We start from the raw sequence: 23823 nt of genomic DNA, 5'->3' as shown, positions 1-23823 counted from the left end.
CTGGGGATCTAAGAACACTTTCCCTCAGAATGATTGACTTATGGACATTGTATTGGTTGGTCCCTACTTCTTCGCCGGTGAAACCTGATCTTGGAGTTCATAAGGGAGGGGTTGGAGGTGGGTAAGAGCAACCTTGGCATCATCCCCACGGTCCTCAACTAGCTCCCTGCCCCCTTCCCAGGGAACAGGATGGAAGCACAACCTTCAAAAGAGCTAGCCTCCCCCACCCCCAACCCCAAAGGCAACTGAGCAGAGCAGCTACTGGAGCAGAGGCTGTCTTAGGGGCGTGGTAAGAGCTGGCCAAGCCCAGTTCCCATGCCCTCCAGGGTCAGAACTAAGTGGCCACAGTTGTCCCCTTTGGAATCCCAGGAGGCCCGGTTCAGCCCAGCCTACCCTGGCCCTTAGAGGTCTGGAAGGGAAAGTCAGCTCAGTCTGATCCTCAGACAGCAATCACGCTGGTCTGCGTCAGAGCCCGCCTACTGGCTGCCCCCTCCTAGAAGGCCCGGGGGAGTGCAAGGGTATCCTGTTTGGAACTGGAACTTCCACCAGCCCTGCACTGCATACCCACCTGCCACCTTCCTTTCCCCTAGCTGCCCTAGACCCCGACAATCCTCCGCTCTGACCTCCCCTGGCTTTCCCGCTCTCTCCCGGAACAACAGGGATCCTTTCTGCCAGGTTTTGTGATGTTTTGTTTGTTTGGCAGGTTGGTCATTCTTGCAATAATAGAGACTGAAACCTTGGGCCCTTTACAAGCCAGGGAAGTGCTCTACTACTGAACTACGCCCATCAGATTTCTTTCTTTCAACTTTTTGAGACAAAAATCTTTCTAAGTTTCTCAGACTGGCCTTGAACTAACTAACTAACACCACCACCCCCTCTCTGGGTCTCATGTATCCCAAACTGGCTTCAAATTCACTGTGGAGAAGAGAATGACCTTGAACTTCCTACCCTCCAGCCTCCATCTCCTGAGAGGTTACAGGCATGTGCCAGACACTTGATCCATATGCTAGGACTAGAACCAAGGCTTTTTATAAGTACTGGGCAAGCACTTTACCAACTGGGCTATATCCCCAGCAACATAGCACTGAAATTTTAATCTCTCTGCCTCAACCTCTCAAGTGGCTAGGATTACAGGCCTGTGCCACTATGCCTGGGTATTTCCTTTGTTGGTTGTTTGTTTATTTGTTTAGACAGGTTCCCACTATGCCAGGTTGGCCTGGAACTCTTTCTTTGCCTGTCTTAGCATCCCAAATTCAGGGCTTACCGCACAGTGGTTTCAGACCTTCTGAACCAATGGTACACTAAGTACTTTGGCTGAATTTCCCATCAGCCTTCCAAAGCAAGTAAATTTCTATCCTTATTCTGTATGGGGAAAATGGAGACATGCCTAAAGGGCAGAAGAGGCAACAGATGTTTGACCCTCTCTACTCTGACAAGGGTCACGTGTGGGTCTCCAAACCTTTTTCTGAGCGTTAGCCCCAGCACCAGCCGGACCTGGTAGCTCCAGGATGGGCCATTGGTGCTGTGCTGCACTGTCTGGTTTACTCAGCCCCTAACCACACCCCCTGATGCCCTGGTTCTACCACAGAGGACCCCACATTTACACTTTACTGCTCCCCAAGGGCTTAGTTGCTCCATTTCTGCACCTAGGAAGAAGTGGGGCAGGAAGCCAGGCCTGGCTAGTTTATTCTTGTTTTCCTATCTGCAAGGTGGGTCCTCCTTAATCCCATGCTCTTCATAGTGAAGCCTGCGTGAAAGACAGAGCTCTGCTTGCCTGCAAATTCCTTTGAAAGGCTTCTCTCTCCCTTTTAGAGACATCAGCTGGGATCCAGCTAAAGGCAGGCCTGGGATCCACCCCTCACCCACACCCCCAGTCTTTGAGGGCTCTAGGGAGTTTCTAGGTGACTTCTGATGGTATAGCCCGCCCAGAACAGGCAAAATAGAGACCCCTAGATCCACCGGATTCTAGGAAGGAGGAAGTCTCAACCCTCTCCAGTGTGAGTCCAACGTCTAAAAAGCCCGGCACACTGAGTCTCTCTCTTACCCCACCCACTCCTCACAGCCTCGGGATCAGGTGTCAGATCCGCCAGCTCTCGCTAAAAACCCGCTCCCTACAAAGGACGGGGACTGAACCCGAGTGCAGTCTGGAGGATCAGCGGGAATAAACAAGAGGGTTTTCATCTCCCGCAGCAGCTCGATCTGGGCGTGTCCTGGGAGTCTGTCCCACCCAGTCCCCGCCCCCTATTCCCCAGAGCCCTCCCGCTGGCGTTTCCTGCCCTAAGGCCGCAGCTGCGCGCTATTTAAGGCGTCCGGCGGGAGGCGCGGTCCCGCAGGATTCCCGCAGGAGCAGCTTCGGCCACGGTCGTCCCCTCCACCTGGGCCAGCCGGGCAAGCAGGCGGTGAGTTCGGGGAGCTGGGAATGCGACTCACTCCGCTCCTGGGGGCTGAGGCTTGCTTGCCCCGAGCGCCAGACACGTTGCGAGCCACTAGCGGCGCTCACCTAGCTTGCCTCTATAGCCAGGCTCTGTGCTCAGCGCCCTTCCCTCTTATTTCATTGAATCCTTCCTTGAGAGACTGGAAGGTTACTTGTCCAAATGCCCAGCTAATGAGAGAAGGAAGCAAGATTTGAATGTAGGTCTGGTAGTACCTGTTTTACTTCCAGGAAAAGCACCCACCCACCCACTCCCGAACACACACCCTAAAATGTTCTGGGAACCTTGGGCCCCCCACTCTGCTATGGCCCTTTCTTTTAAGGGTCTAAAATGACTGCACCAGTCTCGGAGGGAAATGGGATGGAGGCAAAGGCTAAGACCAGGTGTAGTCACTAAAGTCACAGGTGGCCTTCTGTTGGCAGGTGAATCAAATGCCCCTGGCTTCTACGCCCCACACCCCATCTTCCCTCACCTCCACCCCCACCGGCAAGTGCAGAGATTAAAGTGAGGCTCTCTCGTTTTAAATGAGGCATGGAAGGTGGGAACAGGGACCCCTGATAACCTGAAGATGACATCTCACCCCATCCCTGCTGTCTCTGTGTAACCAGCCTTGGACAAAAGGGAGGAAGGGCACAGCATAGCTGTGTGACCTTGGACAAGTCCCTCAACTGGTCTGTTTCCATAGGAACCTCTAGTTAATCCAGACCTCTTTGGGCCCGTGAAAGAAGGCACAAATGTGTGATTAACACTGGCAGAGCTCCTGTGGGCTTCCATCTAGGAGGAGCTGAGAGTTGTGCTGCCCCGCTGATGGCTGTCTGACCCCTGTCTTCCCACAGAGAGAGGCCCTGGAAACATGGGTGACTGGGGCTTCCTGGAGAAGCTGCTAGACCAGGTCCAGGAGCACTCGACTGTGGTGGGCAAGATCTGGCTGACTGTGCTCTTCATCTTCCGCATCCTGATCCTGGGCCTCGCTGGCGAGTCGGTGTGGGGTGATGAGCAGTCTGATTTTGAGTGTAACACAGCCCAGCCAGGCTGCACCAACGTCTGCTATGACCAGGCTTTCCCCATCTCCCACATCCGATACTGGGTGCTGCAATTCCTCTTTGTCAGCACGCCCACCCTGATCTACCTGGGCCACGTCATTTACCTGTCTCGGCGGGAAGAGCGATTGAGGCAGAGAGAGGGAGAGCTCCGGGCGCTGCCGTCCAAGGACCTACAAGTGGAGCGGGCCCTGGCTGCCATAGAACACCAGATGGCCAAGATCTCAGTGGCAGAAGACGGCCGTCTTCGGATTCGTGGGGCACTCATGGGTACCTATGTGGTCAGTGTGCTATGCAAAAGTGTGCTGGAGGCGGGCTTCCTCTATGGCCAGTGGCGCCTCTACGGCTGGACCATGGAGCCCGTGTTTGTGTGCCAGCGTGCGCCCTGCCCCCACCTCGTGAACTGCTATGTCTCCCGACCCACAGAGAAGACCATCTTCATCATCTTCATGCTGGTGGTGGGAGTCATTTCCCTGGTACTCAACCTGCTGGAGCTGGCACACCTGCTGTGCCGGTGTGTCAGCCGGGGGATAAAGGCACGCAAGGACCACGGCACACCCCCAGCCCAGGGTGGCGCTTCAGACCCTTACCCTGAACAGGTTTTTTTCTACCTCCCCATGGGCGAGGGACCCTCGTCCCCACCGTGCCCCACCTACAATGGGCTCTCATCCACCGAGCAAAACTGGGCCAACTTGACCACCGAGGAGAGGCTGACCTCTTCCAGGCCTCCTCCCTTCGAAAATCCAGCCCCTCAGGGTGGCCGGAAGCCACCTAGTCGTCCCAGCAGCTCTGCATCTAAGAAGCAGTATGTGTAGGGGGTCTGGGGTTCATGCCACTCAACAGAGAAGTCCTGAGAAGTGTGTCCACCCTCGATGCCTCTCAGGCGGCCCCTCCTCAAAGGCACTTGGGAGACAACTGGGGCAGAGAGGTGGACACTAGCTGGGCAGAGGACCTGATTACTGGTGGTTCTGGAATAATTGGAGCCTTTGTGGTGACCAGGGGACACTGTGGCTTCTTTCCAGAATGTGATTCTGCCCAGACGCAGTCTCAGCAGGTGGGGGTGCTCCTGGCTCAGGGTGCTCGGGGGCCTCTGATCCTTTTCACCTGATCCAGAGGGACTCAAAGCCAACTGGACTTGTTGGGACACCCCCATCAGACTGCACCCTGTGTTTTCATCACACCCTGTCCTCCTGGGGAAAGGCTGATGCAGGCTGCTGGCTCGGCTTCATCACCTGGACAGACGCAGCCTGCGCTGGATCTGGCCCTTTCCGGGGGGAACCGGTTGGTGTCTTCTTTCTGTCGCTCCTCGTCACACTGTTGATATTTCTAAAATAAACGTGACTCCATCATAAGTCAGGTGTGTACTGATGCTGTCCTGGCTGCCTGGGGCAGGGGGAGGGAGGGAGGCAGTTATTTTGCCCAGGCTTCCTTTTTGTCTAGTTTTCTCTCATCTGCCTTTCATCTCCACAGCCCACCTCCAGTCAGCACCCGAAACCCTCAGACGCAAATCCTTCCTCTCAACACTGAGTCCTCACCACTCTCCCTTTTGAAACACCCCAGTCCTGGCCTCTTTTCACCCACTCCCACATCCTGTCTACAGTCCTGTTAATCAGCTACCCATTAATTGGTTGCCAAAACCATGCCTGTCTAGTACCTCCGCCTACTGTCCCCTGCAATGAGCCCCCTGACTAAACACTTTGCTCCCAAGCATGCCTGTCACCAAGACCTTCGTATTCTAAATGAAATTCACCCCCTATGTCCTTTCCACTTCACTGTGGATGCCTGAGGACACAAGGTCATCTTTGGCTATATAGCCAAAGTCTCCCCTTCCTCACAAAGGATATGAAATAAACGAAAGTATGTGGCTGCCTGGCTAGGCAGAGTCAAGCAACAGAATTCATCTCACACTTTGTAGCAAGGCCAGAAACATAACATCTGTCCTCCTCCAGGAAGGCTTCCCTGACTTCACCAGCAATGGCCACTGCCTCTCGGGGTCTGGACCACTGCTCAGAACACATCTGTCTCACTGAGTCTCTAAACATTGCCACAGAGACACCTGTATTCCCCTAGAGGCCCAGATCTGACAGTGAAGTGAGAGCTGGGGTTAAGAGGGCACAAAGAAGCAGATCTGTGGGAAGCCTGACCCGGGAGGCTCCGTCCCTTCTCAGCTGAGAGGTCAAAGGCTTTTAGCTCTCGGAGCCACCGGTGTCTGAGGCCCTGGAAGCCTGTCTTCTGTATCTCCCCCGGCCTGGTTTGGAAAGGTGATGGCAGAGGTTTAATGAAAGGTGGGCATCCTGGCCTTGAGCTCACTTTCTCTGAAGTTGATGTGGGGGCTGGGGTGCAGCTGGGCCTCAGGGAAACCAGCAGCTACACAAACACAGGGCAGAGGAGCTGAGGGTGGGGATGGTGCCATGGGAGGGGAAGGGCAGTGTGCATGAAGACTTTGCAGTGAAGAGCATGAAAGGCTCCATCCCACCTGCCTTTGATGGTCAAAGCCTCTGTAACCATGGTAACAAAATACTGGAAAAGGGTGGCTGAGACGATACAAATGTATCTGTCACAGTGCGGGACCCTGGAGGTCCAAGCTCCGAAGTTGCCTAGGGCTGTAGGTGAGAATCCCTTCACACACACCTTTCTCCTGGCTCCTGGTAGTTTTTTTTTTTTTAACTTTTCTTTCTTTCTTTCTTTTTTTTTTTTGGTTAGGATTCTAGAAGCATCAGCCTCATCTTCACAGGCTATTCTTCCTCTCTTTACATCTCTCTTCCCCCCAACACCCCTGTGTGTGAATGTATTCATATTGGATCTGATTCAAAGACGTCGTTTCAGTTTTATTATTTCCGGGAAAGACCCTTTTCCAAGATAAGTTCTCATTTTGAGAGCCTGGGGGTGAAGACTTCAGCATATCTTTGAAGGAAGATACAGTTTGACTCACACCAATACCCTGCGGATCCCCTCACTTCCAAACAAGGGTCCAGAAGGCGGGGGAGAATGTACTGACATGTGCAAAACTCGGTGGTCTCCTTGAGGGTGGGGCTGGATAGTAACTTTACATCTTTTGATTTCCTTTGCTTCCTTATTTCCACCTGCCCCTCCCCAGAATCCACCAAAACCTAAGTAGCTCTGGGTCCCAGAAAGGGCACCACCCAGGGTAGGAGACTTGGTATTTGCCACCCATCTCTCACGCTCACTATGGTTCTGTCCATTCTCTGGGCCTCAGTTTCTCACTGTGAAATGACTGGGCTGAGTGAGAGATAGCATAGTTAGACATGAGGAATGTGTCACGGTCCCTGGTCTGAAGCTCATGAGTGACGTGTTATTTTTCGTGAGTCAGAATAGACACAAGGTTATTTATTTAATAAAAAGATGAATTCCAGTCACTTGGATTCACCGCTGTGGCCTTCCTGGGGAGACAAGAGAAGTGCAGGGTTATGCAGAGTACACGTAAACAAAGCAGGGGGCTGTGTCAAGCTGGGCAGTATCAAAACTTCCTGATTTAAGTGTGCTGGCTGACTGGTCACTGGGTTGCTGACCTCATGATTCTTTTTTCTTGTTTGTCTTTGATTTTTGTTGTTAATTTGGTTTGGTTTTCGTGAGAAAGGGACCTGGATCAACTACAGTGATCCACTGCTGGATTAGAATAAGTGTAAAGAAACACGGGTTAAAAGGCCACAACGAAACCCGTTACTTTGCATGTTAACTTCAAAAATAAAAGAGATGGCTGGACGTGGTGGTGCAATGCCTTTCCTGGCAGAGACGGGCAGATCTCAGAGTTCCAGACCAGCCAGGTTCAATTCCCAGCATCCACATCAGGCAGCTCACAAGTGCCTCTAACTTCAGTTCCAGGAGATCTGACACCTTCTTCTGGCCTCCACATGTACTACACACACACACACACACACACACACACACACACACATATATATATATATATGTCATCCCTTTACATATTCGTTCATGCTTATGCTCACATAAAATTAGAAGAACAGTGTGGCCATGATCTGTGTTCTGCCTTTTCCACCTCCTTTGAATCCCAACCTTTCCCCCACATTGTTAAATGCCTTTGGAAACACAGCTTGGGTCAGGCAGGGGCTCTATCAGTAGCTCCTTAACCAGGACTCCAAAATTGGGCCTCTGATGCTCCCGACTCATGCTCGTCTGTGCTAAATGGCACTGTGATATTGATGCTACGCAGACGTGCTTTCCCAGTTCCTTTCTTTGAAAGAAAGAGCTTCCAAGAAGTGAAGTGAAAGGAAGGGTCGGAATGCATGAGATTGTAAACGGAAAGAAATTTAGGGGCTTTCTTTCTGGTAATGAAAGTAAGTCATTGTAGATGACCCAGAAACACGGACACTCCGATAATTATGGGAAGTGACAGTAGTGGCCCTCAAGTGGGTGGAGATAGTGCTGTGCAAAAGGAGACTGAGCCCAGGAAGTCAGACCCAGGGATCCCCTCCTCTATGGAGCAGGCGTGGCCACCCCACCCGGACACCCTTCCTTCTCTAAAGGGGCATACCTGGGAGAAAGAACATGCCTGTGAGGATGAGGTGACGATATGCCAAAGGGGGAGGCGTCACCACCGGTGCTCTCTTGATCACAGAACAGCAGTTGATGGACAAGGCTAAAGGCAGAAGAGCTTAACCCAGCCTGGAGGGGATAGAAGCCTGCTTGGGGGTGGGCACTGGGGTGGCAGTGCTGAGAAGGGCATCAGGCCTGTGCCCTGAAGAGGTAGCAAGGTTGATAGACTTCTTGTTCAGGGTTGTGATGTTTTGTTTGGAGTTTGGGTGGGTTTTTTGCTTGTTTTATTTTTAATCTGACTGTTATGTAACCTAGGCAGAGGGCAGCTTACTGTTTTGTTGTGAGTGACCTTGAACTCCTGATCTTCTTACCCTTTTCCCCCTTCCCAGTGCTAATATAACAGGTATGCTATGTCTATATCAAGGCTGTCCTTGGTGGTGGTGGTGGTGTGTGTGTGTGTTTTAATATTTTAAATATGTATATTGAAACTTCCCTATGTAGCCATTGGCTAGCCTGGAACTCACTCTGTAGACCAGGCTGGCCTTGAACTCACAGAGATCCACCTGCCTCTGCCTCCTGAGTGCTGGGATTAAAAGCATGCACCACCATTGCCTGGCTAGTTTTTTAATTTTGTAAATGCATATGTAGCTCTGTGTGTGTGTGTGTGTGTGTGTGTGTGTGTGTGTGCACCTGAGTGCAGTGGGTATAGAGAGCAGAGGTCTTGAACTCAAGCCAATGCTCTGGCTTCAGCCTCCCAAGTGCTGGTATTTAGGCGTGTGCCGCCACACCCAGCCAGTTTATTAAACTTTCTTCTGGCATATTCAGTATAAACATTTTTCTCAATATGCTATTTTGTTTGAAGATTTAATTCCTGTGTAGCCATAATCACTAGTTTTTTTTCCAATAATTTTATGACTTAGCAATTCATCTAACATCTATCTGTGTGTAATATTGGGTGAAATGCTACTTTTGCCCCTAAATAACTCAGAGTCCCAGAAGTAGTTACTGGATAATCTTCCTGCACTGATGTGTGATATCAGCAGTACTGTAGAGTGTGTGTGTGTGTGTGTGTGTGTGTGTGTGTGTGTGTATGTGTGTGTGTGTGTGTGGTGTGTGTGTCTGTGTGTGTGTGTCTGTGTGTGTGTAAGATTTTTGCTACATTTATTTGTGTGTGTGCACACACGTGCACACTTATGAGACGGGGAGACAGTCCTGCCAGACACCAGCGTGTCTGTCCAAGGGTAACTTCATGAGTCAGTTCTCTCCTTCTACCATGTGGCTCGCAGGATTAGAACTCAAGTCATCAGACTTAGCTGCAAGCACCTTTCCCCACTGATCCGTCTGCTTAGCCCTGTATTCTATATTTTTATACATAATCTAGAACTCTGCCTCTCTGATCTATCATTGTATTTACCACTCTTGTTCTCTTCTCAATGTAAGGTGGTGATGCCTCTAATAACCCTCAGGCTTCATCTGAGTCATTTCAATCTCCAGAACAAATCAAAATGCAGATTGGCACCTGAGTCTAGGCAGCCTTATCTCACCACACCATATATCCTTGTTTTGTTCAGATTCAACTAAAAGCCCCAAATAAAGCTGTTCCCTGGCTTCTGTGTGTGCCCTGTGGGAGGTTCTATAGCCAGGACCTCTAGTTCCCAGCTGAAACCCCGGAGGCTTTCGCAAGTCACCTGCCACCCGGTTTGGGCTGGTGCAGTCTGAAATCTGGGCAACAGAAGGGAGGACACCTGCAGCATTTAGTTATTGTCACCTTTGCTTCAGCTCACGTCCTACTGATAAGAGCTGGCCTCTTGAGTCTGGACCCTGACATCCAGAGCACCAGCTGAGCCGACCTTTGTGCCATCAGATTTGCCCTGAAGCCGGGAAATCCAAGGAACTTCAGTCACTTACGTGGCATCCCGGTGGAGTGGAGATGATGCTGAGCTCTTAGCCTTCACAGTAGAGGACTTCAGGAAGGGGCAAGAAGGAGAGTGTGTGTGTGTGTGTGTGTGTGTGTGTGTGTGTGTGTGTGTGTGTGTGTGTGTGTGTGAGAGAGAGAGAGATACGGGGGTGGGGGGTGGGGGTCTCAAGCAGGCTATGGTGGCACACTCCAGCACTTGGAAGGAAGGAATTCATACAGGAAGCAAGAATGACATGGAAAAGGGCAGGCAGGCGACAGGAGCACATACAACAGGAGTAATGGTGTAAAAACTAACAAAGGCTGGGAGTGTGCTCAGTCGGCAGATTGCCTTCCTAGCATGCTGGGCTCGATCCACAGGGCTGCAAGCACAGTGGTACAACACAGGCCTGTCACCCCAGCACTCAGGAGGTAGAAGCAGGAGGTTCAGAAGTTCAGGATCATCCTCAGCTATATACTGAATTTGAAACCAGCCTGAGACCCTCATGTAGATCCTCAAAAAATGAAAATCAAATGTCACATGCCCTCCCCCCAAAGAAAACACCCTCAACATGGATCATATTTTACCTAAAGTAAAATGCAAGAGACATTAATTTTGTTGTGATCTTGGCCTAGGCAAAGCTTTCCATTTTATAATAAAACAAAATCTTCGGGGGAAAAAAAAGAAAATTCCATGAAATATACCTCCATTAAATTTAATGTGATTTATGGGGGCCTGGTGGTGCAGGACGGTCAAACCAACTGCTCATGAGACTGGAGGAGGAGGAGGAGAGTGACTTCAAGACCAGCTTGGGCTACTTAGAAAGACCTTATCTCAGTAAGGCGGTGGTGGTGCACATCTTTCATCCCAGCACTCGGGGAGACAGAGACAGGTGGATCTCTGAGTTCGAGGCCAGCCTGGTCCACAGAGTGATTTCCAGAACAGCCAGAACTGTCACACAGAGAAACCCTGTCTTGAAAAACCAAAAATCCAAAGCAAAACAGAACAAAAAGAGTAAAGCATTTCATGCTCTGTTCTGCCTCACCTCACAGAAGGGAAGCAACAGAGCAAACACTGGTAGAGAGTCGAGGATGTGGGGACCTGGGTAACTGGCCTGTGGGCTCCAGGAACCTCATCAGTCCAGCTTGGCCATGACCCCAGAAATCTCTAAAACCAGAAACAGGAACTCTCCAGAGGCGAGAGGATGAATCCCAGGAGAGGGTGTGAGGGCCATAGACAGGAAACCAAGCCCAGTGCAGGGTTCATAAAGCTTCCCCAGTGGGGCTGCCCAGGAACCACACTAAGATTATGGGCGCAAAAGCTGGTCTCTAGCCATGTAAAGGGCAGCTTTGGTCCCTGGTGGCTGATCTCTACCAAGGGCAGAGCACTAAGCCAATAAAACCAATAAGCTCAGTGGCCCCCAGAAGGACAGAGAAGCAGGGTTTTTCAGAGCCATACCTGCCTAGAGCAGAGAAGGCAAGTTCTCAGGTCTGAGAACTCTACCAACACAGCCACAGCCTCAGTAGAACTCTTCACATCATTTCCCAATGGAGTTAAGCATACAGTTAGATTTCAGTGTATGAGGGATTTGTTGAGATGTAACCCAGGCTAACTTGAAACTTGAAATGTAGCCAAGGATGACCTTGAACTTCTGATCCTTCTGCCTCTACCTCGCAAGTGCTAGGATGATAGGTATATGCCATCATACCTAGTTTAGCATGTATGTTTTCAAAAAACACTCAGGAGCTGGAGGGATGGCTCAGTGCTTATGAGAGGACCCAGGTTTTGTTTCCAGCATGCATATCGGGCAGCTCACAACTCTCTGTAGTTTTAACTTCAGCTCCAGAGGATCTGAACCTTCTTCTGGCCTCTTTGGGCACTGCATTCATATGCATGTATGCATGTACACACACATACACACACACACACACACACACACTGCACTCATATGCATGTGCACATGTATACTCATACACACAAATACACTGTACTCATATGCATGTGCACATATACACACTCATTAACACACTGCACTCATATGCATGTACGCATGTACACACATATACACACACTGTACTCATACGCATGTGCACATGTACATACATATACACACAAACACACTGTATTCATGCATTGCACATGTACACACATACACACAAACACACTGTACTCATACGCATGTGCACATGTACACACACATACACAAGCACACTGTACTCATATGCATGTGCACATGTACACATATACATTAACACACCGTATTCATATACATGTATACCTGTACACACACATATACAATACACTGTACTCATATGTATGTGCACATGTACACACACACAAAAAGAAACACTGTACTCATGCATGTGCACATGTATACATACACATATATTTAAAGTGAAATAAAATCTTTAATTAAAAAAAAAGCATCCCATGGGCTTAGAGATAGTCTTGCCTAGCACGTGAAAGGCATAGGTTCATTCCCTATCACACACACTACTCAGCATGGTAAACACGCAAGCCTTTTTGCAACTCTACCAATCCTCTATTTACTAGGCCATGAGCCTCAAAAAATGCAAGTAACTCAGGTTTCTCAGCAGCTGAAAGTCTTTGAAAGAAGTCTGCAAACTGGATTTTGATGCCCTAGGTGTCCAGATCTTCTTTTCTAGTCCAGGAATTCCCTGAAGACCCTGCCACAAATGCCTAAAATCGATCCCTACAAATGCAACATTTTCTGAACTGAGAACGTGGGTCCATTAAAGCTAGTAGAATTTAAGTGAACTGGACTCGGAGCTTCTGACAGAGCCCAGGGGAAACCCTTACAAAAGAATGAAGTCCGTGAGCTTGGATTTGCAGACTATGAAAAGGCAAGGACATCAGAAGAGCCCTACTCCATCCCCAGTCAGTATGGACTAGAACTTCAAAGCGCGGCAGGAGGCATAGGCTAGGGACACAGGAAAGAAAATAGAATGGTTAGAAGCAGGAAGGGGTGGCAGACAGGGAGTCATCCCATACGGGAGAATTATCTCTGTGTTGGCAGATGTCACAGAGACATCTGAGCCCTTCCTGTTGGGGAGGTCGTCCTAAATAAGTTAGAGACAGGGCAGACCTCCTACACCAGAAGCCAAAGTGGATACCTCTTTCCTGGAACCTAGCAACTAGGTGTGACCGTGACTCCAGTTCAACCAATCAGTGCTACCACCTCGACCATCTAGAAAGTGCAAAAGCACAGACCGGGTAGAAGGAGGTCAGGAAAACGGTGGCACGTGTCCTGGGACTATCAGTTGTAGGGCAGGGCCAGCCACAGCCATCTCTCCAGCCCTCAAAATACACTTTCAGAGGAGACAAAAACAGGGTTATCAGATGTATTGGTTTTTAGAAGACTGATGTGTAAGGGGGCTCTGAGATAGGGAAAAGGAGAAATCCAGAAAAAGAGAAAGGACATTTATGAAACAACATCACAGCTGGTGACAGAACCCCCAAATCCTCCTTCTTTTATGGAAACCAGTGTAGACCAAGCTGACTCTGACCTCACAGAGATAGACAGCCCCTGCCTCCATGTGCAGGGATAAAAGGTGAACGCCACCACGCCAGCTCCCAAATCCTTTTTCTACCAGAATTGTTGGGTAGACATCTACAAACAACTTTTCAAATGCATAGCTGAGCAGAAAAGAAAGACCACAACTCAAGAGAGAACTCAGGCCGGGGATGTAGCTCAGGTGGCAGAGTGCTTATCTAGTATCTGTGAAATCCTAGGTTCGATCCTCAGCACCAACACAAACCAGGTATGGTGGCACATGCCTGCAATCCCAGCACTTGGGAGGTAGAAGCCAAGAGTACATCAAATGAAATGAAATATGATAAATAAAAAAGCATCTCCATTTCTGAACAAATAATCCACAAGAAGCAAACAATAGAACAAATTGGAATATGCAAAGGATGTTTTTGCTTTTCTGTTTTAGTTTTAGTTTTTTTTGTTTTTTTGTCAAGGCCTCGTGTGGCCGAGACTTCCTGGGAACTCTATAATGTGAGGATGGCCTAGACCTCCTGATCCTTCTGCCTCCCCCTCCAGAGGACCAGGATTCCAACTGTGTCCCACTCTCTGTTGATCTGCTCAACTGCAGATCACACTTTTTTTTCTTGAGACAGGGCCTCACTGTGCAGTCCTGGATGTCTTAGAACTCCCCAAGTAGACCAGGTTTTCCTCAAATTCACTCTGCCCCGATCAGAGTGTTGGGACTAAAGTAGTGAGTCACCACACCTGGCCTGTTACACTCTTGAATTCTGATGCAGGAACTCTTGAGACCAAAGACATGGGGAGAAAGTGACTCCTAGACTAAGCCGTAAGAAGCCTCAAGAGCCGTGGTTCTCGACCTTTCTAATGTTTGTGACCCTTTAATACAGTTCCTCACATTGTGGAGACCCTTACAAAGTGGCTACTTCATAACTGTAATTTTGCTGCTGTTATGAATCGTGATGTAAATATCTGATTTGCAGGCCCTGTCGGGGGTCGAGACCCACAAGTTGAGAACTGCTGCTTTTAGATGAACCTGCAGTACTCACCCACCTGTAATCCCAGCACTGAGGAGGCTGGCATGGTAATGCCATGAGTTTGAGCCTTTATATCAAGACACTGTCTCAAGAAGAAAAAAAAAAAAAAAAGAGGAGCCACCTCAGGTGCCTCAGTTTGTCCTTTTGTGCCTCTGCAATCCTGCAAAGACTGTCTGCAGATCTGCAGGGAGACAGCCATGCTCAAAGACACAGCCAAACAGCTGCTCTGGCCAATCCTCAGACCCAAAGAACAGGTGGTTTCTCTTCTAAGCTACTAGTTGTTTGGAGCGTAGGGTAGGGTATCACACTGCTGTGGGAAAAGCCATAGCTATGAACAAGCATGTTTCAAATGGTCAGGAGAAAAACTAAAAAGAAGCAAAAATAGGGCCGATGATACAGCTCAGTGGTAGAGCACCTGCCTAATAACTGCAAGGCCCTGGGTTCAAACCACCCCTCAAATGAGGAAAATTACATTGTTAAGGGGGGAAAAAAGAATCATACTTTTTTTATAGAGAACTAAGTCAAATATAAACATCTTTAGGAGTTATTGGGATATAAAACTGGTAGAGAATTGTGCTTTAACTCACAAACAATGAACTACTATGAAAATTTCTCTCCAGATGAGATCTATGGAATTGGCTCCTTTCAGACACTGGATGGTGGGCAATGAGAGGTCTGTTCCTTGACCTGGTCCCACCATCTTGCCATTTTACCTTCTTGCCATATGGAAATAGTCCCAGTCTGCAGAGCATGGGAGGACCCAAATGGAGACTAATGGATCTGCTGGAGAGTTGAAAGAGCTCAGAGTTAAGGGTTGAAAATAACTAGATGGGGCTGGAGAGATGGCTCAGTGGTTAAGAGCACTGACTGCTCTTCCAGAGGACCCAGGTTCAATTCCCAGCACCCACATGGTGGTTTACAACTGATTGTAACCCCAGCTCCAGAGGATACAGTGCCCTATTTTGATCTTTGTGGGCACCAGGCACACACATGGAGCACAGATACACATGCAGGCAAAACACCTGTACATGTGACATTAAATAAATCTTTAAAAACTGCTTATGCCAGAAAAGTTAAAAAGGAAAAAAGAAAGAACTTTGTGGCACAGAGTAGCACAGAAGATGGAGCTGTACACACTCACAAGTGCACACACACACACACACACACACACACACACACACACGTGTGCACAGCTCCAGAGACTGTCTGGTGGCCCCCATATGCTCGTATGTTTGGGTAGTTGGTCCCTAGTTGGTGTAACTGTTTCGGAAGGATTAGGAGGCGTGGAAGAGATGTGTCACTGGGAGAGGGCTACGCCAAAAGCCTGTGCCATTGTTCCCTGTTATCTCTCTCTGCCTCATGGTTGTGGGTTAGGAGAGAAGCTCTCAGCTACCACACCAGAACCATGCCTGCCTGCTGCCACACACCCCACCATGATGATCATAGACTCTAACCCTCTGGAACCATGAGCCTCAGTAAACGTTTTCTTTTATAGGTTGCCTTGGCCATAGTGTCTTGTCACCAACAGAAAAGTAACTAAGATACTGTCATAAGGCTCCTTGGGATCATGTAGCTAAGTAATGATCATTACAGGTAGAGGACGAAACTCCATGAGTAGCTGGTAAAACTCACTAGAAAGATACAAACTGAACAAAGCCTGGAGCCCCAAGGAGTCAGGCATACGTAGTTCATGTCCTTACCTTCCAGAATGGGAATTCTAATAAGACCTAGGCACTAGATGAATTCCCCATGAGAGTATCACATGGCACTGAGCTGTTAGCCTTACACCAAAGGATGTTCTAGAATCATGCAACAAAACCAAAAACCATCACCAGCCAGGTATGGAGCTCGGTTGGTAGAGTGCTTGCTGAGCAGGCAGGAGGCCTGAGGTTCCATCCCCAGCATTGTGTAACTGACCTTCTTGGCATGCCTATAGCCCCAGCTCTCAGGAGGTGGAGGCAGGAAGAACAGAAGTTCAAAGTCATCCTCAGCTATATAGTGAGTTTTAAGTCAGTCTGGGTACAGAGCATCCTTTGGTGGGAGGCTAATAGTTCGTGGTCCTAGGGAGCCTTCTAACAGTATCTCAGCTCATTTTTTGACCCTGTCGAAGAGGAAGAGGAGGGGGGAGGGAGAGGAAGAGGAGGAGGAAGGCTTAGAAGATGCTGCTCAAAGTAAAAAGTGGTTCTGGAATAGGAAGGGACGAAGATGCAGCCCCTGGGAGGGATGGTGCTGAAAAGAAGGCTGGGGGCCCCCAAAGTCACGGCCTGTATGAAAAATGTTAAGGGGAGCCATGGAAAAGCCAAAATATAGGATGAGAGTTAGTGATGTAGCCACACAATACAGTGAAGATAAAGCCAGACAGGGAGGTAGCTTGGGTCATAGGATCAGAGTAGGAGCATTTCAGAAAGCATTTGCCTTGCCTGTAAGTGGGATGAATGTGCCGTGTTTACAGACCCTCCAGTTAAGTCAAAGTTTAGATAATATACCATGGTTGAAAGATGCTCTAGTTTGATCTCTTTTGCTGTGATAAACACCATGACCAAAAGCAACTTAGGGAAGAAAGGGCGTATTTAGGTCACAGTCCATCACTGAGGGAAGTCAGGCTGGGACTCAAGGCAGGAACCATAGAGGAAAGCTGCTTATTAGCTCACTCTGGCTCGACCAGCTAGCCCTCTTAGTCAGCTCAGGCCTACCTGCTTGAGGATGGTGCCACCCAGAGTAGAATGGACCCTCCTACATTAATCATCAACCAAGAGTCTCACACAGACTTGGCCAATCTGATCAAGACAATCACTCAGTTGAGATCCTCCCTTCTCAGGTGACTGTAAGTTGTGTCAAAGTGACAATAAAAACTAACCAGGAGGGGCTGGAGAGATGGCTCAAGGTCAAGAGCATTTGCTGCTCTTCCAAAGGGCCAGGGTTCAGTTCCTAGCAACTGTATTGGGCAGATCACACTGTCTCACACCCTAATTTAGAGACTCTAATGCCCTCTTCTGGTCTCTGAAGACCCTGTACACATGTGGTGCACATACAGACAAACAGACACATAATACACATTGACATAAATAAAAATAAGTAAATTATTTTTAAAGAGTTAATCAGGACAAAGGGACAAATCATATAAAAGACTTCTTTTAAGTCTCTAACACCCCAAGTAACTCAATTGGGTGATTCAACAATTCCAACATTTTTAAGACAATACAACAAATTTCAACTTACAATGATAAACACTTGATTTAAAAAACAAAAAGCCCACCATACATAAAGCAAGAAGAAAGTAAACCCAACCAGGAGAAACTTTACACCTAAGAGCAGATCCCACAGTGATTGAGAGGAGGAAATGATCAGAAAGTTAGATTCTAAAAAGTTGTTTCACAGGGTTGAGCTCCTGGCTCAGTGGTAGAACACCTGCTGAGTATGGGAGAGACCCTAGGCTCCCTTCCCAGCACCACAGAAAAAGAAAAGTTGTTTTGGAAATACAAAAATATCCTTTCAGGAATATAAAGAAAGCATGATGTTACCCTAGAAAGAAAATGGAAGAGATTGTCAGTAAAGGACCAACAAGATGGCTCAGCTGGGGAAGCGCTTGCCTCGAAAGCCTGATGACCTGAGTTTGATCCCCAGAACCCACATAAACTCCTCACAGTTACCCTTTGACCTCTACACACTCACTATGGTGCATGAACACTCATATAAACACATCATCATCATCATCATCATTATATAGCAATAGATGAAATTTTTAAAATACAATTAGAAATTAAAGTACAAAAAGGAAAGCATTCAAAGAAATTGAGTATAGCACTGGTGAGCTATGGGAACCACTGAACTGTGCACACTGTGAGTGAGTGAATTGCATGGCGCCTGCATTATACCTTAGACATTGTTATTTACACAGAGAGAAAGTATCACAAAGACATTTTCTTGCTTCCTTCCTTTCTTATTAACTAGAGAATGAATCCAGGGCCTCACATAGGCAAGCACTCTACCATTGAACTAAATTCCCAGCCACTTTATATTGTTTGCTTGTCTTTTTTTAGTTTTTGTTTGTTTGAGACAGCATCTCAACTGTGTGTACCTGGCTGTCCTAAAACTTACCATGTAGAGCAGGATGGCACTGAACTCACAGAGATCTGCTTCTGCCTCTGCCTCCTCAGTGCTGGGATTAAAAATGTAAAAATGTGAGCCACCATGACCAGCTCCTTCTATATCTTTTTTTTTTTTTTTTTTTTTTTGGACAGGGTTTCTCTGTGTAGTTTTGTGCCTTTCCTGGAACTCACTTTGTAGCCCAGGCTGGCCTCGAACTCACAGAGATCCGCCTGACTCTGCCTCCCAAGTGCTGGGATTAAAGGCGTGCGCCACCCGGCCAAAGACAGAATCTCATTAACTTTCCCAGGCTGGCTTTGAGTGCATTCTATATCCCAGGCAGGTCCTGAACTTTCAATCCTCCTGCCTAAGCCTTCCAACTATTAAAGCTGGGTTTACAGCCCTGCCTTCCTGGGTCCAGAAAAGCAGGGAAGGGTTGTTCTGTCTTGTTTGCAGTACTAGGCTTCATGCAGGCTGGACCAACACTCTAACACTGAGTTATATTTATCCCGAGTGTGAGATTATAACATACAAGGTCAGTATCCAAAAATTAACTATTTTTGCATAGCACAAAGAACATTGCAGCCAGGCAGTGGTGGCACACGCCTTTAATCCCAGCACTCGGAAGGCAGAGCCAGGCAGATTTCTGTGAGTTCGAGGCCAGTCTGGTTTACAGAGCGAGATCCAGGACAGGCACCAAAATTACACAGAGAAACCCTGTCTCGAAAAAACAGAAAAAAAAGAACAATTGCAAGTTAACATTTTAAAATACAATTTGCAATACCACTAAAGCTATTTTTAAAAAGCAAACTAGGGATCAATTTAATAAAATGTATGCTATAACTACCTTGAAATCTAACCCATGGTAGAAAGAACGTAAGTATAGGCACTATATAAGTGAGAGAGTTGGGCTGGAGGGATAGCTCAGCCGTTAAAGGCTAGGCTCACAACCAAAATATAAGTGAGAATCATACAATGTTCAGGGATAACATGATGTAACATCTTATGATATTGATTCCCCTGAAGTTGGTTTATAGATTGAAAGCATTTTCTTTGGGCTGCCAACCAGCTCCCAAATAAAGACACAAAGATTTTTTAATTATGAATGTTCAGCCTTAGCTTAGCCTGGCTCCACTAGCTCTTTTAACTTAATTTAACAGGTTTCTCTTCATCTACACTTTGCCTCTGGGCTTTTTGCCTTTCTTTCATTCTGTGTGTCCTACTTTCCTGCTTCTTCTGTCAGACCCTGGCCTCTCCTCACCTCTCCTTTTCTTTCTTCTCTTTCTCCCCTGAGCCTAAATTCCTCCTCCTGCTTACTCTCCCTGCCCCCAAGTTCCATCTCTACCTCCTCCCTCGATATTGGTCATTCTGCTTTTTATTAAACCAATCAGGTGCCTTAGGCAGGCAAGGCAAGATAGCAACACATCTTTACATAATTAAAGAGATGCAACAGATCTTTGCATAGTTAAATACTCCACAACAACCTTGGGTTCACAAAACTCAAAAACATAAAACACTAAGTGAGACTTAACAGAAGTAAACTAAAAGACGTGAAGAGATAGATGTTCAGTAATGCCAGCCATTGGAGAAATGCTAACTTTACAAAGAAGGTTCCCCACAACATCTTCTAGAAGGGCTAAAAGGAGTCATCTTAGCAACTGCCAGCGTGACCGTAAGTGCCGGCATGCTAAGTGAAAAAAATCTGGGCACAAAAGACCCTGGGATTTCATTTCCTGTGGGATTCTGTGAAGATGACACTTTTGTGAGAGAACACATTGGGGGAGGAGGTGTCACGTCCCTGAGGACCAGCCCACTTCATGAGGTTGTTGCAGCATTAAGTGAGCGTTAAAGGAAATCACTTCCACAGAGCATGCTGTTTGCACATCCGAGTTCAGTAAGTACTAGCTCTGTTTTTCCAGCATTGTTGTTGTGACAGAGTCTGGGAGTCCTCATTGATTTCATGCTGTTCCCTTTCTCCTGGACCCTGATTCTGTGTGCCTTTCATCTAGTGTGACTATAGAATAAGCTCTCATAATGGACTGTGGGTGGGCATGATGTGTGACCTCTGGACAGGGAGGTAAGCATGGACTGACTTCTCCATGTTCTCTATTTGCTGGAGGATGGAGAGGCCCTAGAAAATGATGGAGGAAACCGAGTCCCTGAATATCTATATGGAACATGGATGTCACCATTGCCCTGCACAAAGAAATAAGTCAAACCAAACCTACATCATGTTAGGCCACGGGGGTCTTGGAGGGCTGTTTGGTCTTTTTAATAATAACTTTTTAAAAATCAATATAATTACATAATTTCCTCCCTCTAACCTCTCCCACTGCTTTCTTAAATCCATGGCCTCTTTTTCTTAACCATTCTTTTTATTTCGTCATCGTTTTACACACACACACACACACACACACACACACACACACACACACACACACATAAATACAGCCTCAGTCCATATGATGTTACTTGCATATATATATATATATATGTGTGTGTGTGTGTGTGTGTGTGTGTGTGTGTGTGTGTGTGTGTATATGTATGTATGTATGTATATATGATTTCAGAACTGGCCAATAGGGGGCCCTTCTGTGGGAAAGACCATCCCCCGCCCCTCTTTTAGCATTCCTTGATTGTCTATAGCTCTTTGTCTAAGGTTGAGGCCTTGGGAACTTTTCCCTTCTATGTTAGCATGTCTACTGGTATCATCCTTGTTCAGGTCTTGTTTAGGCAGCCATGTTAAAGTGACTTCATGGGTGTGGCTTCTCTGACATTTCTAGGAGACACAATCTCACAGCAAACTCCTTTCTGGCACCTCTTCCACAGTGATCCCCGAGCCTTAGCTACACGTGTTGTGTGAAGATGCAGCAGTTGGGACTGGGTAGCCTGTGGCCTCTTCTCTGTGTTTTGACCCACTGTGACAAGGCCTGAGTTTGTGTTGCTGTTGCGTTGTGTTGTGTTGGTGTTACTAGCCCAATGGATCCAAGAGCTTGCTCTCCACACCCAGTACTACTCTGTCTTTCTCCCTTCTCTGAACCCTATGCCCCAAAGTACACGCCAGACCCTTTTTCCAACTCTTCTCTTTCTGTGGCTGGCCTTGTGACTGAGTCAATATCTTCATTTTTTTTTTCCTGCTGCAATCCTGAGTCTAGACCCATCTATGGGGCAAAGAACTCAATTCGGTTCCCAATACCATGTCAGACAACTTAGAACAGACTATATAACTCCAACTCCAGGGGATCTGATGCCCTCTTCTGGTCTCTGTGGGAATCCATACACATGTGGGGCATATGTACATGGAGACATGCACACATACATATAAGTAAAAAAATTAAAATTAATTTTAAAATAAAGTAAGAATTCTCAGTGATGGTGGCATGTGCCTTTAATCCAAGCACTCAGGAGGCAGAGACAGGCAGGTCTCTGTGAGTTCAAGGCCAGCATGATCTATAGAGTGAATTCCAGGTTAGCTAGGTCTAACTAGAGAAACCTTGTCTCAGAGGAAAAAAAAAATTCCCAGTTCTGTAACATTGGCCATGTGACTCTGTCTCGATAACTCAATGTCACCATCTCTAAGATAATGTAAAAATGGGTTCCTCACGGTATTCCTGTGAAGACTTAGCTAGACAATAAGTATATTAAAAGCACATACAGCCTCTGTTGCACATGAATGTCTCAGTAGACCCCAAACTATCTTCCTTATTCCCAAGGATTCCCAGAGCTGATAGACCACATGTCAGCTTGCTGCGCAGATGTTGGGAACAGACATAAAGAAGCACTTCCCAACTGCAACACCACTGGCATCCACTCACCTTTCCTTCCTACACCCACAGATATTAACTCTAGATATCAAAAGGTAGAGGCAGGAGGATTTAAAAAGTTCAAGGTCATCCTCCTCTACATAGCAAGCTTGAGGCTAGCCTGGGCTACTTGAAACCCCAGCTCAAAGACAAGCAACAACAGCAAATTTAGAGAAAAGTTTCTTGGAAATACTGTGGCCACTCAGTCCAAAGCACATTTTGAGAATCACATCACCAATGTCAACCACCATGTGCTGACCCTAGTTTAAAATCTGTTGCCTTTAAGGCATTGTCTACTCCCCAAGATAAAGTCAAGATGCCCGGAAGAAAGCATTTCACTTGCACAGCAGTTCTATGATGTACATAGTCTACAGATGAGAAAAGCAAGGGTTAGACAGGTAAAGTGACCTGATGGAAGTCACACAGTCACCAGGCGGCAGAGCAGGAAGACAAGCTACCTATGTTTGACCTATCCCAAATTTAGTGAACAGGTTGTGCCAGACCCCCTGTCCCAGGCTTGGCCATGTGCTAGGACTGGAGACCCAAAGACACGGGAGGACCATGTCCTCAAGGTTTTCGAGGGGAAACACATCAGTGACTGCTGGACTGTACAGCCCTGTGTGGATTGGAGCCCTGCGGTACCAGGCCCTCTCCCCTCCCCTCCCACAGGTTCTGCTCAGGGCAGCAGAATCCCAGACCAGACATGCTTCCTGAGGCCACTGTTTTCCTTGGCCCCTGAGATGGGAGACAGTGTGCCCAACACGGTGGAAAACAAGGCACGGGTTGGGGGAGGCCAAGGGAGAGCGGTCCCTGCTCTCACCCCTACAACCTGTCTCTAGATGGTGGAAACAGAGAGCAGAGGGGCTAGCCTTCCATCCACCCGCCAGCCCATCCAAGCTATTGTTCCCTTGTTGTATCAGAGGGTTTGTCTGAGGCCCGTGGACAGGACTGAGGGTTTCCTCCCCAGCTCTCCCTGCTTGGACAGCTGGAGGAAACAGGCGACCAGTGAGCCAGCTCTCCATTCCAACAATAACAGGTTGCCTGCCCCACTGGTAGGCTTACTGTGTGTGTGGGGGGGGAGCCTGGAGCCAGAGAGGCCACCTCACTCCACCCTACCACTGACAAAACATGTTTTCTTGTTTTCAGAAGGGGGGGGGGGTGATTGGTACCCATCCTGAGCAAATATGGTGCTGATAAGCGCAAAGGACCAGGCTGGCAGGCTAGCCAATAGGGCTGCATTCCTGGGCAGAGACAGGTTGACCCTGAGGGTCACTCAGACCAGCCTGCCAGGTCTGGGAGTCTGGGCAATGTAACAGAGAGTTCCTGACCACGAAACCGGAGTTCTTCACTGAAGAGAGAAGACCCCAGGCTTGCGGAATGGAACTGAAGACCTCAGCAACACAGAGGGCTTTGAGAGCCGGGATGTCTCCGGGCCCCTGCCTCCCCGACCCCCATCTCTGTATAACCACTCAGCCTCCCACTTACCGGCAACACATTCTCAGTG

The 23823-nt window shown here is 47.9% G+C and overlaps 1 protein-coding gene across 1 annotated transcript; it reads left to right on the top strand.

The window, feature by feature from the left end:
• Positions 1–2289: 2289 nt before the first annotated feature.
• Gja4 (gap junction protein alpha 4) lies at positions 2290–4824 on the top strand. Its single transcript, XM_036178984.1, has 2 exons — positions 2290–2399; positions 3269–4824. Exon 2 carries the CDS (start codon positions 3286–3288, stop codon positions 4285–4287), a length of 1002 nt encoding a protein of 333 aa, XP_036034877.1. The 5' UTR covers positions 2290–2399; positions 3269–3285; the 3' UTR covers positions 4288–4824.
• Positions 4825–23823: the final 18999 nt, after the last annotated feature.

Source organism: Onychomys torridus, chromosome 2 (genome assembly GCF_903995425.1).
Source record: "Onychomys torridus chromosome 2, mOncTor1.1, whole genome shotgun sequence".
NCBI lineage: Eukaryota > Metazoa > Chordata > Mammalia > Rodentia > Cricetidae > Onychomys > Onychomys torridus.
Note: the sequence above shows the minus strand (reverse complement) of the source record. Positions and strands in the feature narration are given on the sequence as shown.